Source organism: Cyclopterus lumpus, chromosome 20, assembly GCF_009769545.1.
Source record: "Cyclopterus lumpus isolate fCycLum1 chromosome 20, fCycLum1.pri, whole genome shotgun sequence".
In the NCBI taxonomy this organism is placed as follows: domain Eukaryota; kingdom Metazoa; phylum Chordata; class Actinopteri; order Perciformes; family Cyclopteridae; genus Cyclopterus; species Cyclopterus lumpus.
The window spans coordinates 9396337-9414168 of record NC_046985.1 but is presented as its reverse complement, the minus strand read 5'-3'; the positions used below and the strand labels follow the sequence as shown (position 1 = coordinate 9414168).

The window sequence follows — 17832 nt, the reverse complement described above, 5'->3', positions numbered from 1 at the left end:
AATGTAGGTGAATTTGAGTAGAAAGAGCGAGAGAGAAAGAGAGAGAGAGAGAGAGAGAGAGAGAGAGACCATTGGAAGAGATCCAGACCTTGAATAAGCAGGCGGACACGAGCAGAAGGGATCATGCGGAAGAGGAGATTGTGAGAGAGGCAATGTCACCTGACCAGGCTGGCACTAGCAGATAATACTTATCAGAAGATATACTTGTATCTGTCCCACTGATACGCAGACGAAATAGATGCCCTGACTGCTCACTCGCTCAATCCTGCAGCACTGCCTCAAGTCTATTTCCATCACTACCTTTGTGTTATGCAGCTGTAGAAATATAGCCCGTTTCATTTCTCGGGGGGTATGTTGAGCATGAGTAATGGGGGACTGGCTCAGTATTAGCAAAGTAATCAACTAATTAGGTGACCACAACCAAATGTTTATTATTTAAATGTCTTGGATTGTTGGTCGGTCTCAGGCTCCAACCTCCGGTTCTGAAAGGTGAAGCCAATGCAGAAGTGTGTCAAACTTGCATTCTTTCAAATGGCCAATAAGATTGTATAGAACCCGATTTCTCACTGAATTTACATTGTAAACATGAGTTTGTGGTCTCAATCGTTCAAAGTCTTCTTCAATACAGCATCATGTTCTTTTAGTAAAGTATGGACCCATTCAGAGTAAAATGGACAATAAAGCAGGTTATGCTTTAGGGAGCTGAAGAAGCGTTGTATTGGCTGGGAGTTGTCCATGTTTTCCTCTTCCAACTTTAACCCTTTCACAGTGGGGTCATGAAAGTTCATTGTAACATGTCAGTTGCCTCCTAAAGTCTTATTCAGCACTTGGTTGTACTTAGCGTCAAAAAAGAGTCAACAAATGGGTGACGTCACTTCTTCAATACAGCCTAACTTTACAGCCTATTAGCTTACTTGGATGATATTGTGTAAATATCATCAATTCTGCCACCTCCGTATCACCACTGTGACCTTCAGGGTGTTCCCGGAGACCCTCTAGAGAGTTTCAATCATGTCTGTACCCGTCCACGGTGCATCTGATCCTTTCCCATCATCTGTGTTCATAAGCGCCGATGCTTGATGATGTTGGTTCACATCGATGTGGCCTGAACACTCATCTTTCCAAACCTCAATGAATATCATTATAGTCTTCTTTTTATTTTTGTCTCGTCTTCTTGAACACATTTCTCACATTGTAAGGACAAAATTACTATTAAAAAGAATAATTAAGTAATGAAAATAACGATGAGTCGCAGCTCTATAAACTCAGTTACAGCCCAGCTGGTTCAGTCAGTGAATTATTAAGTACTGCATTACTTAATATGATAATAATAATTTTAGGCATGACAGGCAAGAATAGAAGACCCATTAAAAAGAATAATTCAGAATATATTACACTATAAAGTAAAAAATTACAGCTAAAAGCTATTTATTGATTTAAGCACCACTTCAAAAGTTAACCCAATAGAACTAGGCTTTGGAGAACACAATACCCACATGTCCATGTGTACATGGTAAACATTGTAATTGTCTCTGGCTGTGCAGAGATCCCCTCCTAAAGCAACTTAAATGGTTCTTGTTCTGCGTACAAATGGAAACTCTGCACAGAGAAGCAAAAAGAAAAGATTTCATGAATTAAGATTGTCACTTTGGAACATACTTTAGTGTGAGGCCTCAAATGAGCTGCAACTAAAGTTTAGAAAGCACGCAACAAGGACTGTGGGTTCTGCCTCCCATCACTTGCACTCAAACTGGGTTATGGAGCGACCTCTGGTCATACACGTGTGCACAGACGCATATGGATCCCTCTATGGACAAACATACACACACAGACAGTTTATTAGTCACCCGCTGAACAAACTAACTGTCGAGGCTCAGCGGCTCAGCTCAACACACACACGGGCTGTAATGCACCACATTCATAATACTCTCTCCCTTTCTCTTTCCCATACACACTCCCTGCCCCCATCTTACGTATCTGTTGTCTTCCCTCTTCACCCCTTCCTGTGCCCCCCTGGGTCCAACCTGGTAGTAATTACTCTATCTGTGCCTGAAGAGGAGCGGCATTAACCCATGCACGACCAGACGTCTGCCATACCAAGTCATCAACCTTAAGAAGGCCATCACCAGCTTGGTAAAACCAAAACATGCCGTGATTGCTTTGATGAAGACTGTTGCTGTTTATGTGTTAACCAATCACACATTTATGGTGTTGATTTCTAAATATGAATGATACTGTCTTCTAGAGACGACAAAAATGAAAAGGCCTCGCTTCCATTTCCACGCGGTGCCGTAACAAAGCCCCATGGGAAATTGAAAATAATGTATCTCTAAATGGATTGTATTTACTTTTAGCATGCCTTCAAAGTTTTAATACGATTTTTAAATTAAAATGTGAGTGAGCATCTGTTTTTAGATGTAGATAAATGCCATAACCCATCATCATACAAGCCATATAATCACACGCACACAGAAATGCACACATTTTCACTGAAACAAAAAGACAGAGCACACTGAGTCTAGTGAGTGGAAATGGCTCAAAATCAATCACACCAGGTCCAATAAATGACCTCTTAAGGGAATAAATCAATTGGTCAGACAGTGTGTGTATGTGTGTGTGTGTGTGTGTGTGTGTGTGTGTGTGTGTGTGTGTGTGTGTCCAAGTCCTGCCTGCCTGACCTCTTTACATACTGCAGGGCAGCACGAGACGCTGAGCACAGCAGGTTGGAAACACTGAGCAGGTTGGAGCGAACCCTTTCCACATGGATGGAAGACACATCTATAGGGAGCAGGAAAGTCATTTATCTGTACTATAAGTAGCAACACCAACCGTAGGAACAGAGACGCTTCATGGATTCTAATTCAAGGCATTAGCTCAAAGTACACATTTAACACCAGTGCTTCTTTTTACTTTATCAATGTAAAATCTCATTCTCTCTGGGCAGAACTGATTCTTTTATGTGGAAGTATGTGAGGCTGGAACACGTCTTAATTATAAAAGAGAAATAAAAATATATATACATGAAATAAAAAAGGCATGAAATGAAGGCAATTAAATGGATTATTTATATATTAATGTTTTATGAGCATCTCTGTATTTTACATTATCATTTGATCCATTTGATTTAATAAATTAGATCCAGTATATCCCTAATCACTACTTCATTAATATCAGCAAGGAATCATAAGTACCAAGCTGAGACCAATAATCACTTAGGAATAGATATTAATTTCTATAAAAAAGATATCTGCATATGAATGTGGAATCGGTAGCAACAGGACGAAATTTGAGTATTGGAATCGTACGGTTTCCGTATGTCGTCGGAGTAATATTGACCAATCGCGTTTGAGCGAGCTTTAGTTGCATGCAGCTAAACACTCCGAGTGGACCCCTAGAAATATTGTCCGGTGCCTTAAGAAGCTAAACGGTTCAGATATTATCAGACATATATTCAAGCTACTGAAGTCACTAAAGAAGAAAGTCAGACTTCACCGTGCACAATGACAGCGATTCTTGCACAAAACGGTGTAATTATTCAACATTTGACCGGTTCAATGCGGTGACATTTTTGTTGGTCTAGAGATGTATGTGATTTCTCTGTTCCAACAGAACAATTATATCGCCCGAGGGATTGACAGACCACAGTGGGGAGGAACATGAGAGCAGGTTGTACACTGTCTGCTGATGAAGACCTCCTGGTGCCGTCACGTGTTACAACTGAAGTGATCCTGTTACCATGAAAGATGGCCGGTGAGGGGGACCTTTATCTTTATTTATTTTATGCATGTTGCTGTAGCTAACACTATTTCTCTTGCTCTATCTTTTTACTATGTGCATCATATATTGTAACAAAAGGACCGTGAACATGTGGCCTTCAACTCGCTTTAATGCCTTTACTGACTATAACTCTAAAAGATGTGACAGGTCCCGCCGCACTGCAACTGTTAAGTGATTGAAAAAGACTAGCTGTTTGAAAAGAATATCAATTTATCAACATGGGCAAGTGGCTGACAATAATCTGGAGTGCAATTACTTCAATTATTATGAAAGGCCGCTTCACTTTTTTGAGAATATTTGATGTTGACTCAGCTTGCTATCTCTGCAAAAGCAACCATTTCATAAGCGAGGGAAGAAAAAAAATCAATTTGATGGCAAATCATAAGTTGTGTCTCATCAGAGTGAGTAAATGAACTCCCGCTCTCTGTCACGAAGAACGTTTAATGCTGCTGTGTGTTGGCTGTGAGGAAGAAGTGGTGGGGCTTTGCAGATGAGTGTTGAAGGGAGGAGGAAGAAGAGTTTGGGTTAGGACACTGATGAAGACAGGGACAGGAAGTAAGAAACCCAGAGATTAGAGAGCTCATGGGAACACTTCGACATTTATCTCATATCCTGCATGATACTTGTACACTTATATGCACGTGTTTCTAAAGGCTCCACAACAAATGAAGTAGTTATTGTACCAAACAAAAGTAAGATGGCCTCTAAAATGAACATAACTGTGAAAAATGACAGTGTTTCTGCTCACATGGAAACCAACCAGGTCAGTGGGAGGCAATCGCTTTAGTCATTTAATACATGGGGTCCAATTAGATTCTTTTATCATTGAAATGATCGGTTTTGGTTCTGTTTCAGCCCAAAATCAAAAAAACGACCATCAAATTGTCACAATGTTGTTGCATTTCCTGTGTATTTCACTTTATAACTACTGGTAATGGAAACATATTATATGCCAAAATGGTACTCTTGAATTTGGAAACTGTTTTGTGTTATTTTATTGTCATGATTGAATCGCAATCAAACACTCAGCCAGCTCCTTTTTGGTTTAAGCAGCGCAGCAGAACAGCCGTATTATTACGTCTGCTGCGCCAGTTCACTGTATCAGATCAAAAAGTCAATTATCAGGAGTATTACAGCTGCTCTTTTATGAGTTTTCTTATGAAAACAAGCTTGATTCTTCAAAACTGAATGCATGTGAATATTATTTTGGGGCAACAATAAAATGGGCCAAAGCTTTTCAACACCAAGGTAGCAGCTACATCCTTTTCTCATGAATAGAGTGGCAGAACAAGGAGGGTTTTCAAATATTCTCCTCTTACTATGCCTCTTTCTCACTCCATTTCAAAAACTGTCGCCGTCCCCGAAAAATCGACAACAATGCAGCCCCACAATACAATACTATTCACCGTCTAAATAATGTGAACAATGCAGCAATTATCTGTGTCCGTGTTGGTCTGAATATAACCCATGATTGGCATCTTAAGGAAGCACTTCAGGATGCAATACACAGATAAAAGCATCAGCATAAGATAGAAATGTTTTTTTTTTCTCACAAGCACCACCATTAACTTACAAAAAGCACTTTGCATTAATCAATTTTCAATTGTCAGAAAAAGGAGCCCCCAAAAAAAGAGAAAAAACACAAACTGAGGCAGAGAGGGTGGAAGGAGGGGGGTGGGGGGGCAGGTGAAAGAGAAAGACGGAGGGAGGAAAAACAAACAGAGAGAGAGAGAGCACACAGAGGACTAGTGTGCAGTTGAGCCTCAATGGCTGCTGTGGCCTCACCATTAGATTGTGTGTCTCCATCACTGGTTAAACACATGTAAGGCCTGCATCTCTGTCCATGGTGCTGAAACAGGCCTCTGCTCTTACATCTGATTTACATACAGACCGTGTGTGTGTGTGTGTGTGTGCGTGTGTGTGTGTGTGTGTGTGTGTGTTTGTGTGTGTGTGTGTGTGTGTGTGTGTGTGTGTGTGTGTGTGTGCTGCTAATGCGTAGCCAGCTGAAGCACAGAAGTGAGACGTCAGCACTTTGATAAAAATACATCATGTGCATGTGAATATGGCTCTGCCATGAAGGCAGCGCAGGTAGAGCAGCGTGCACTTCCTGGGTATAATACAGGAGCCTTCAGTCTTGTTCAGCGAGCCTCACAGATCTGCTGCATCTCATGCAAAAGCCAGTTCAGATGGATCTTCTGTCCGCCTTTCCTTCTTTACTCTGATCACACCTGTGCGGGTCCTGCTTTAAACAAGACATCCAATAGCAAACAAAGGATGAAGTCATGCTCTCCCCTGGGTTGCTGAGGTGCCACACTGAGAATACCCCGGGATGAGCACACAGATCCCCTGACTGGCAGACCGACAGAGAGGCAGGTATTAGTGGTCTGCTGTGCAGAGATGAATGACAACTGGTTTCTCCTTGCGTCCATAACTTTAACGAACTGTAACAATGTCGAGTCAGGCAGTGACTGGTACGGCAGCATCTTTTAAAATGCAAATCACTGATGGAAAGGCGGAGCATGGAAACATGGAGCGCAGTGGGACGTTTCAGCAAGACAGCCAGACACCAAAGTGCAATAAAATTAAAAATTTAAAAATGTTTTACCAGCCGATTGTTTTAACATCTATAAAATGAAGTGTAGTGAGTAACACTCCACTTCGTGTATCCTCAGTTAGCTCCAGTGTGACAAGCTCACATTGCAGATGTGGGCTCACCATTCAGCACAACCAAAAGCGAGGATGAAACGAAATGGTCTTTTTAAATTGGCAGCCAACAACTTCAGAGTTTCTTGGTTACATTCGTGCACTCACCTCAAACAAAGGTCCGATTCTATTCTTCTCCAGATATGACTGAATTCTTGACTGTTGTGGAGACGCCATGAAGAAACTGTTGTGCCTCGCAGGAGCTTCTTTTTTTCCTTTTTTTTTAGCAGGATGAAATCATGAGGGGGAGCCGGCCGGTCGCAACTCGTCCTTCAAGAGGCGTCTCGGCGACTGAAATGTGCAGAAAGGATGTCACCGGGTTCCGGGCTGCAGCGCAGCCACGGTGAGTTCACACGGTGCGCGTTAAGTGCGGAGCAGGCTGCTCGGAGCCCGGCTCATTGTGGAGACTCAGCCCGGGACCATCCGCAGTTAGTCGCCTCACTGACTCCGTGGCGGCAGCCGCGTCCCCGTAGAAGCCAATGGCACCGCAGCTCCGTGACAGGGACCACACATCATCCGCCCACTGGCTGCCAGCAGTGTTACCGATGCCACCGCCACTCCCATTTATTCACCGGGCTCATAGCTTTATATATAGCTTTATATGTATGTGTGTATATATATATATATATATATATATATATATATATATATATATAAATAAAATATATATATATATATATTTATATAATAGTTATATAATATATAAATATAATATATTTATATTATATATGTATTTATATATATATATATATATATATATATATACATATATGTGTGTGTGTACTATATATAGTGTATGGTTTATACCGTGTTCATCTCGAGAATGAGCTCTAATCCGTCTCCCTGATTGCTAATGAAACAAAGTCTTTAGAAGAAAAAAAAACTGTAATTAATGTGCACTGCCAATTAAACAGCCAAACAGTTAGTAAGCAACAATGTGTAGGAACTTAAGTAGGATACTTGTATGAATTGTTCTTAAATTATTGTCATACATTCAACTGGCTTGTGGCTGTTACATTGTGATCCATTTTATTATATATACGAACATGCTGTATGTAAGAGAGAATTTTCCATAGTGTTTTGAAGATATCTGCAGCAACAATCAACCATAGGAAACACTCCTGGAGCTTATTGATGCAGTTTATTACCACTTGTTTGTTTGCATAGTGAGCAATTCGTCTACAATGATTCATCCACTAATAAGTAACAGAGGGACACTTTAATCCTGAGTACTGTCAATATAAAATAACAGAATATATTTCATAGTTCTACTTCCACAAACCTAGTGCATGTTAATACTGATAAACCGATGAACATCTTCATATGCATGCATGTAACATTCATAGCAATCCAAACACAATGGGAATCAATGGCATGACTCTTTTCGCACATTCACACACCACATATGTATATTTACAAGTGAATAAACATGTTGAGGAAGGTAACAAAACACACATTCATATGGTTTTCCAATACTGAGATATAATCGATAAAGCATAGAAGTCAGATCTGGAGAGAAGGCAATTATTGGCTAATTTGACCACAAAACAAAGCCAAATATCCTTTAATCGATATTGTCTTGCTTTGTTCATATGCAAATTAAAATAAGATCATGAAATGAAAATGTCCCTCATGAAAGCAAACAGAAGCCCATAATCAGAAGACAGTGACCTGATGGGATCATTCCTTTGCATTGGGCTAATTGAACAGCATTCTCAGGTATACATCTTTTGTTTTGAGTCCTTGTCTTGTCAGATGCAGTATGAAAAAAAAAACTGAAAATATGTATAAAGTACAACAATGGAAAATATAAAGTATTAAAAATACTATTTACGTTTTTTAAATCCTATTTACACTTTAGGCAGCTACTCTGGACATATAAAATGGACCCAATGTCTGCCCTTTATTAGGTTGATCCCTAATAGGTGGAGGGAGGACGCAAAGCTCCTCAAGACTTCAGCATCCTCTGGATGCAATGCATTATGGGTCACCATCCGGGGGTGGAGGCTGGCACAGCTTGTACAACCTGATCAGAGAAACATGCACAAAAAATGGCATTTAATCACATTCTAGTACATAGTGCGTACACACTAAGCAGAGATCTGTTGTAAAATATCACTTCTCCAGGCAACAGGTGTTTGTCTGGTGAGAGGAAGGAGAAGCACATCTTTAAGCTGCAGTCTTAGGAAGAAAACGGTCAGTATGGAAACATTAATATTCTTAGGAGCACACATTAAGCTTTATGCTACAAAGTCAAACAACAATAACAATGTTCAAACAGGAAAAAAGAAAGAAAGAAAGAGAGAAGACATTGTACAGGTGTTGTTGCTACTATTCAACTTGATAAACTATAGCTTGACAACATCTATTAAAATGTAGAGTAGCCATATGATTGATATTTTAAATGCCACATGAATTATGCATCAAGCATTGAATTTGTTGTTGAATTCCTTTTTACTATAACCATTATATAGTCTATAAAAAAATTATACCAGTGCACTTCATCAATATTAAATGGTCTGTTATGCTGCCTTAGTGAACAATAATTCATTCATTATAATTTTTTTAAACCCATGATTGATGGTGTGATCTTGTTTTTAATCTCAATATAATTTTCAGGAAAATCAGGTATTTCCTGCATCCTAATACAGCACTGCTGTCTTCTGTAGTTTAAATAATTGATCCAACTACCACCCACATCTTTTAGTCTGAATGAGAAATGGCCGCAGGGTAAACTCACACTAAAATGGTGTTGCTTTCATCTACAGAACAGTGAACAATCGGCCATCGTCTTATGTTAAACAAAACACACTTCCATATTCTGCAGCAGTCACTCACACTGCAACAATTCTGACATAATCCTAGTGAGAGTGCAGCAATTTTGCTCTCCAACCACAATGTCTCAACACTAATCATCCAGCTACTTAATTGTATTTGTCAATTACACTAAAAGGTTCAAAAGGGCTGCCTGTCACACAAAAGCCTATATGTCACAGCCAAATGGCTGAGGCAGTCCTTGTCCTCATCTTGGGGCCACTGAGTGCAGGGAGCTCCCTTCTAATGACAGCATTTGGCCCCAGTCCTGCACAAGAAGCACATGCGCATGCCTACAGTACAGTACTAACACATGCACTTCTGAAAGGCTGAATTACACTAACTATAGAGAGATGGACATTATAGGAGAACGTATTCAAACCAGTGTAGTGTTCTATGTTTTGGAACAAAACCACACGTTTTTAGGCTGATTTTAAACTTTCTTAGAACCCTTTATTTATTCACTCATTTCTAATGTTTTATGTTTATGCTTTCCCACATGGTAGATAATTAAGAGCAGAGGCCATTGTAGTTAATTACCTATAACATGCTAATCTAGCTAAGATCCTATAATGATCTCGTCCAGGGGTCGCGTCCATTATGTATTTGGAAGTTTACTTGTCAGAGCATACTGCTGAACCCATCAGTCTAATATTGTGTGTGCTCATTTATGACTGTATGCTCAAGTATCTCTCGTGGTGTCATTGATTCACTCGTATTTTATTTGCAACATATTCTATTGTCTGTTTTATACCGCCATTGACCGCTGACTCCTCACTAGTCTTAACCGGCCGGCAGGGGACGCGACGTGATCATCGACTGCTTCATTTAAGGCTCTCGTTCGCGCTACGGATTATGAATGGTTCCTCTCTTGATTTTCACCCTTAGGTAATACACATGCTTGTATTTAAAACCCTCCCTTTGCAGATGACAAACTGAGCTGTGTAAAATCAGAGCATATCTGTTACGTGAGGCGTGAAAGTGAAAAAGGTGTCCGATACCTTGCAGGATACACTGTGGGAAATAGTGGTTTGTAGTTATTCAATCACACATGACAGCAGTTGTCGTTGCAGACACTTTTCTGGTTTACCTAACATAAACAGGATGTGGCTGCAGTCTTACCGTGGGACTGATGATGGTGTGCGATCCCTCACTCCCAGATTCTTGGCAGAATTTTGAACTCTCGCCCCCTAAAAGACAAACAGGCATCAAACGTTGATGACATCATGGATCAGGTTGACATGCAAAAGCCACACATAGGAAGAAAAACACCATAGTGAGAAGACACAAGAAGCACATGTTTGAAAAGTCGGCTGATGAGCTTCACGAGTGGAAACCACCACATCAGTTATGAGGATTTCCCTCAAGTAAAATGACTTCCTGTCAGACCTGTAAGAGAAAAAAAGTCTAATTTCCAGACCAACTTCTCCTCTAAGTTTTATAAAGTAGATCTCATAGGATGCATGTTGAGATCCTAATATTAAAACTGCAGCTGCTATGTGCCGTTTGTCTGTAGTATTTGTATTCTTTCACCCGTGTTAGCTAAAGACCACATGCAGAATAGTCTTTGAAAGGAAATAAAAGTAAGTAGTAAGGGATTTGGAAGATGAATGGTTCTTGTACGCAAGTGTGTGACAGAGTCTGATTATACCCAGTCTGCTCTTTGCTAATGTTCCTGTAGTCTGCTGGCTGTGTGCAGAGTCGGCAGAAACTAAAACAGAGAAGCAACTCAGCTTCTCAGTTTAAAGACACAGACACCTGCCCTCACAAATGCACCTTCTCTCCCTCCGTGACGCACGCAGAGAGCAGAGAGGGAGCAACTGGACAAAAGTGCATCAGCTGACCTCTCGGTCACTGCCCGCCCAGAGATGTGTCCGGATAGTGGGATAGCATCTGCAATTACTCGATGCCTATCACAGCCATCCATTCTGATGCCTCCAGACAGAGATGCCCCCAAATGTCCCTAAAGGACACATGGTGACTGGCGAGCAGAGTAGAATGCAACCTTTAAAAAAGTTATTTCAACAAGTGGAACTTGATTTGAATAACTAAGTTCTCAAAAAGGAAAACATCTCATGAATTGACAAATTAAAGTACATTTAAAGTCATTCGGTGCTTGTTTTTAATGAATACTAATTCACTCATGCATTCAAAATGCAGCATGTATTTTGAATAATCTTCTTCATTTCTGCTTTATATAATAACTAAAACCATGTATCTGATTGTTGCATGATTGATGTCTCTGCCACTAAAACTGAAAGTAAATATTCTGCTGAGACCTTAATGGTTGAAACATCAATGAGAAAATGAAATAAATATCAGCAGGGAGAACATTTTGAATATATTTCTTTCATTTGATCTGTCTCGATCAGCTGTAAGAAGTTTTCTCTAGATTTCCAAGGGGACTAAAATGTGCAAGATATATTTAATATATTACATTTCCTGGCATTTATAAAAACAGTTACTTGTTCCTTTCATATTTTGAAACAGGTAAGGAGTTATCTTCATAAGTTAGTTTAGAGAGTTATTATGCTCTTCCTATACAGTCCAATATAAAAATGGCTGTCTAGAGCGTTTTTGCGAATCCAGCAGTGATTGGACCCATTTCGCCCAAATCACTCATGCAACCTCCTTCTGAATGATGTTGTCTGGGCTTGATGGTGGTACTGCAGGGACTGGATGCTGTGTGTAAGAAGAGGCGTCATGTGTGATGCATTTATATTCATCAGATTCATCAGCTGATGTCTAAAAGCAAGGACGGACACACCCACACCCACACACACCCACACCCACACACCCACACCCCCCCACACACACACTCACACACACACACACATGGGCAATGCAGTGCAAGCTCTCTCTATGTGGACTGAACCATCTGTTCTTGGTGGTGTTTATGTCAATAATGATGCAAGAGAACATAAAATGACAATCAGACGTATAACAATGAAACCATTAAAGGAAAAAGTTAGGAAGTTTTTTTTCATAATCTATTACAAGCATCTCCAACCAGATGGATTGTTTCTCCCCAGCCACATACAGTAGTACTCAAGGTCACACAATGCACAGCGTTGCATCCTCCTGGCTGGCAGCCCAGTGCAGAAATTAAATGCCTCTCCTCCCGAAGGATATCGGGCTCTGGACTATAACCTCTTCTCTCGCTGCAAACAGCAATATACCACTCACAAACCTCCTAATGACTGTCTGAGATGTGGGCCAAGATCTGGTCATGGCTGGAGCTTTTTGTGGGGTGAAAATGTTTACACACTGAGAAAGTAATGGGAATTGTTTCCCTTGACCCCATGTTGACATGCCGACTAACAAACAAGCTCCAGACCCCCAACCAATCTGCTCAGTTTCTCATTACTCTTTTTTTAGTCCCTCATTTGGTCGGAGGGAAATCAAACTGTGACTAAGGAAGCTAAAAAGGCAAAGCTGCTCCTCCATACTGCTGGCAGCCACATTTGACTCAATGAAGCATCAGGTTTTATCTAATGATTTTGGATACAGAGATCGCTCTGAGTGAGGAAAATGTCACCGCGGGGACATCCTACACAGCCTCCTGTTATCACTGCCACAGAGGCCAAATACACATGTAGTGCTGTGTGTGAAACATACCTGTTTCCTCATGACATCAGTGGCCTGCATGATGCAGCGAGGAGGCAGACCGTGGTTTCGGGCCAGCAGGATGGCCTGCTCCAGGGTCACGCTCAGGGTGCAGCTGTTGGACAGAGAGAACAAAACACAAGGTCAAGCTCAAACATGTCTGTCTGAATATCGATCAGATCTTGCGGATTTACGCGGAATATTGATGTGCTCATTCAGTTTCGTTGTGTCAAAAAACATTATTTATCTTCATATTTCTTACACGCTGAACAATCAAAGCACACAGTTTGTGCTCGACACAATAAAATCATCTATAGTAACAATAAAACACCTTCTCTTACTCAACAGCAGAACATGCTTTCATGGCAATTAAAGTAGTATTTGCAGCAGATCGAGATTGAAAGCAGGACTGAAGCAAACATCAACAGAAAACAAAAGCATGCCAAAATCAAACTCTGGGCTTCTTCCAGATATGATGAATCTCTGGCAGGATTCAGTTTGACTACATCAAATCTGGCGGTGTGCATCCTGCTCCTCTTGGCACCTTGTCATTGCCTTCACATTCCTCCTGCTTCACCTTCGCTCGTCTCCCTGCTAATTAATCATTTCATTTACCACTGAAATGTCACTCACAGCGAGCAAGCGTGGAGCATCAAGGGAGTAACGAACCCCCTGATCTTTGCTTGAGGCCGAGCAGAAAGAGAGAGTAAAACCTCGAGGAGATTCAGGATTTGATATTTTCGAGTACGAGTCAGCGCCTCTCCTGTGGCAGAGGCGACAAACTCTCGCCACCATGAGGGTGTGATGTGCGTAAAACACACACACACACACACACACACACACACACACACACACACACACACACACACAGGAAGCATGTGGAGTTGGAGATCCTGTGACAGGTGTCACGGCTGCTGTTGACCTTTCTGTGATAACAAGCCGTACTCGTCCATCGATCCAGGGCCGTTTCACCGCAGATTGAACTCTCTAAAAGTTCCAAAGCTGCCAGGCTCGGTTTCATTGAGTAACATTGCCAAGTGGCTGCTAAGAAATATGAGCTGTTTGTTTAATATCTCCCTCTCTTGTGGCAGGATTTCCCACCAACTGAGAAAAGCGTTTTTGTTTTGTTTTTAAAGAGCAATGATGAGGGAACTTATTGCTGCCAGAAGATATTACTTTGTGTAAATCAAATCAGGATCAAAAAGTCCCCTTGAGTTCCATGACAGCCTAACACGAGTTGATGAAAAAGAATGAACTCAACAATAATTATATCCAGTATATCCGGTATCCAGATATCCAGTAAATAATTGCAAAAGACTGTCCTATGCAGGCCACCCCAGAATATTTTAAGTACCCATTTTGAGCTTCCTGCAGCAATAAAGGAATTCACCCACAGAGGATCTTTAAATATCTCTTCAGCTGGAACAGGATGAAGGAACTGCAAAATATGTGTGTTTGTGTGTGTGTGTGTGTGTGTGTGTGTGTGTGTGTGTGTGTGTGTGACAGACAGGCTGCACGGCTTCCCTTTTCATTAGGGCTGGTGAGATGGTATGAGGTAATTCATACCCATCTGTTTATGTTGTTCCAGCCCATATCCCATTCACACTCTACTCTGTCCATAGAGTCCGTTCTGATAAATGAGATGAAACAAGAGAGCGACAAACACAAATAAAGGCAAAGAGGGGGCGAGAAGTGTATAGAGTCCAAACATTTCTAACAGAAAAATAACTACTTGAATACTGTGAAATTTGACTTTAATTAATGAAAAGCAAGTAACTGCCTAGAAATGTGGATTAGGCTTCCTGCCTGTGATACTTTCTCCTCCTCTGATGTCGTCTTTTTTTCCGCTGTCAGACAATGAACTCTCCTTTTCCCTCTCTCATGGTTTTTGTGGGGGTGATGGACAAAAAGTGTGGAGAAGAAAGCAGTGCGGCATTTTGCAAAATGCTGATGCCCCCAAAATATCACGCTTTCACTGTTATTAAAACTCATCCATCAAGTTAACTTATCCAATCAATAGGTCATGAGAAGGCTGCCTCACTGATAATGCAATTTCTACATTACTGATCTACTGGCTTGGTTTCATATAGTTTTTTCAATTATAGCAGATTTAGTTTGTGTGCTCACCATTTACATGGATTCATTTTGAATAGTTTCAAATGATATAGCAAATATATATAGAGAGAGATGACATTGGTTTTGTGGACACTTGTATTAGCCAAAACCCTGATAACTCACATTCCAGTGAATCCAATACGTCCATCAGCCGGCAGATTTGGAGGTAAAACAGTGTTTAAGGAGAAAGCCAGTTCACAAATAATCCCAAATATGGCAGCCCTGTCACCTGCTGTGACACGGTACACTCAGCCCGCATGTCTGGGTGAGTTCTAGCTTTTATGTATAATTGTACGCACACGCACATGCACACGCACACACACACACACACACACACACACACACACACACACACAGTGGGTTAATAGAATAGTAGCAGTCATTGCACAGACAGGAACCTTCCATCAGAGCTCAGGCAACCAGGCGGCTCCATCCACAGTACTTTATCAAGCCATCGCTCACATCCGGCAAATGCATGAAAGCGAACGTGTGTGCGCCTGTGCATGTGACTGAGACAAAAAGATATGGAAACTGTCGTGGGGTAAAGAAAGAGGGTGTCAGAGGAAAGGGCGGGCGGGTGGATGGAAAGAGTAGGTAAGAGATGAAAGCTGGGGATCAGTGGTGACAAACGATCAGGATATTTCTGTTCTCGTGCACTGATAAATGATGCCCTCAGCAGCAGGTGAATTATGCTATCATATATAGTATTCAATGAGAATGGAAGTAATTGACCTGTCTCCTTCCTGTATAAAGTGCTACGCCTACTTGAAAGTCCCTCATCTGGCCTGAGAAACAATGGGCCCTATTAACAAGAATATGCTGCCGGTAATTAATGCAGAGAAATGTGTATTTATAGAAAATGCAGGGTTCTCATGAAATTGAGAGGTCGGTAGAGGATAAAAGAAGGTGCAGAAAACCAGGGAACAAACTGTGGTCAAAATTGTTAAAAGGTGAAAAGAGTGTTAATGCAAGAGAGATGAAAGAGAACAGAAAGCCGCAAGAGAGCTGTCAAAAGCAGGAAAACGGTAAGCAGGAACGTATCATTTAAGTGGAGGTGGTTCCTACAGTGCTGGAAGAAATACAGTAAGTACAGCATTTGTGCCCACACACTCACCGGTGAACTCCGCTGTTGCACATGACGATGTGTGTGGCTCCCAGACGTGAGCAGAGCTCAGAGGCAATGGAGAGCAGCCCCACTCCAGAAGCCCCGCAGGCGGTGTACTGACAGGCAGCAGTGCGCCGACAACTGATAAAGCTCTCCATCAGACGGTACAGCTCCTCCAGAGCATTAAAGGGGCGCATCAACTGGGCAGACAAGGTGGGAGAGGGTGAGGGTGAAAAACACTGCCAAGCTGTATGATGAGCAAAATGCAGAAAAGAGTAGACCGGCTGACTAGGAGGTGCTTGCGGTCCTCAAGTAGACTCGGATTGTGCTATGAATGCATTTTATTACAATACACTTTATTTACAATAAAAGAGAGCTGCTCACTGGGAAAGCATGCCAGCTTTCTAGTGGCAACCACAGAATATATCAAGTGATATGAGGTATGATTTTGGAATATTTTACGGCTTAACTTCAGGTTTCTTTCATTTGTGGAATTAATCTCAGTACAGATGGACAGAGCATCACATACAACATCAGTGTAAACACAAAGGGCATAAGTGCAAAAATAAAAGAAGATTACAGAACACACTCCACATACAATTACAATTAGGCCAACTTTGATGTAATTTGCAACTGCACCGCTTTGGGGAAGAAGTTCAGGTTAAAGCGTTCTGCCCGGCCTCTAAAGGACCTGCAGATGGTGATCCGGGATGAGAGGGTCGTGAGTTGTGTGCATATTGTGTCATGTGTGGGTTTGAAGCCTGCTGTGGTGATAATTCTGTTCATTTCCCTACTGACATTAGTAATGACAGGACGAAAGGGATTATGACTGTGTGAAATTGGATCCGTTTTTGAGTCGTCTCAGGAAATAAAGCATTTTTGCATTTGATGGGCCGTTGAGGTCTGTTGAGGTGTGCCAAGGAATTTGCTGGAGCTATTCTTTGCTCGATTTTACATATCATTTGACTTTCCACACTTAAGATCTATTGCCTGGTGTCGTGAATGCAGCATGAGGTTGCGTGGGGTTGTTCTTACCTTGTCTACGAGGGCGGCTTTGGGTGCGGAGCTAGGCGGCATGTTGGACTGATCCAGGTAGAAAGCCCTAAGGGAAGAAACAACAGTTCCCACATTGAGTGATTCTAACTTGATATCTGAAATGCAGTGGGATAAAGAAAACAATGTGCATTAAGTATTAACATACTGCAGCAAGCTAACAATTACTCTCAAGTTGTAGCTTCATTGCTTGAAAAACACAAAGAAAAGTAGGCCACCTGCTCATTATGGAGCTCCACCATCTGACTATCAATCATGAGAGTAACTTGGACAGCGCTCAGCAGAAACACCAAATAAGCATCTCTTATCCTGGGCATCGCTCCAAATGCCATTGCCTCATTCATTCATGGAGTACAGTGGATTTGGTGCTATTTTCTTCTGTCGTCCACCGGTGGCAGCACTGGACTGGTGTCATTATGCAGACAGAGGAGATGCATGCCGCAATGAGTCCATCTGAGGTGGAGTGCTGCTGGTGCAAACTCAGCAGTCTGTGACTCCATCAAATCTATGTCATCCAGCAGTGTGCTAAAAATAGCTACACTACACCACATTAAATCACATACTCCATTACTTCTTTGCGAGAAGCAATAATAAATGTACAACACACAGTCGCACACAGAACACACATTTCTGAAATCACGAATCGTCAAAGGAAAAAA

At 41.5% G+C, this 17832-nt stretch overlaps 2 protein-coding genes across 4 annotated transcripts in view; both read right to left on the bottom strand.

Moving 5' to 3' along the window:
* c20h8orf34 (chromosome 20 C8orf34 homolog) overlaps nt 1-6672 on the bottom strand; it is a 49964-nt gene extending 43292 nt beyond the window's left edge. The window contains exon 1 of the mRNA XM_034560379.1: nt 6589-6672. Coding sequence (XP_034416270.1) covers nt 6589-6657 — 69 coding nt within the window. The 5' untranslated portion in view covers nt 6658-6672. The remainder of the gene's footprint in view (nt 1-6588) is intronic.
* Nucleotides 6673-7625: 953 nt separating this feature from the next.
* prex2 (phosphatidylinositol-3,4,5-trisphosphate-dependent Rac exchange factor 2) overlaps nt 7626-17832 on the bottom strand; it is a 79867-nt gene continuing 69660 nt past the window's right edge. For all 3 annotated transcript variants that reach the window (XM_034560054.1, XM_034560053.1, XM_034560055.1), the window contains exons 37-41: nt 17156-17222; nt 16130-16320; nt 12913-13015; nt 10417-10484; nt 7626-8506 (exon numbers count right to left, since the gene is read on the bottom strand). In XM_034560054.1, the coding sequence (XP_034415945.1) occupies nt 8461-8506; nt 10417-10484; nt 12913-13015; nt 16130-16320; nt 17156-17222 (475 nt within the window). In that variant the 3' untranslated portion in view covers nt 7626-8460. The remainder of the gene's footprint in view (nt 8507-10416; nt 10485-12912; nt 13016-16129; nt 16321-17155; nt 17223-17832) is intronic.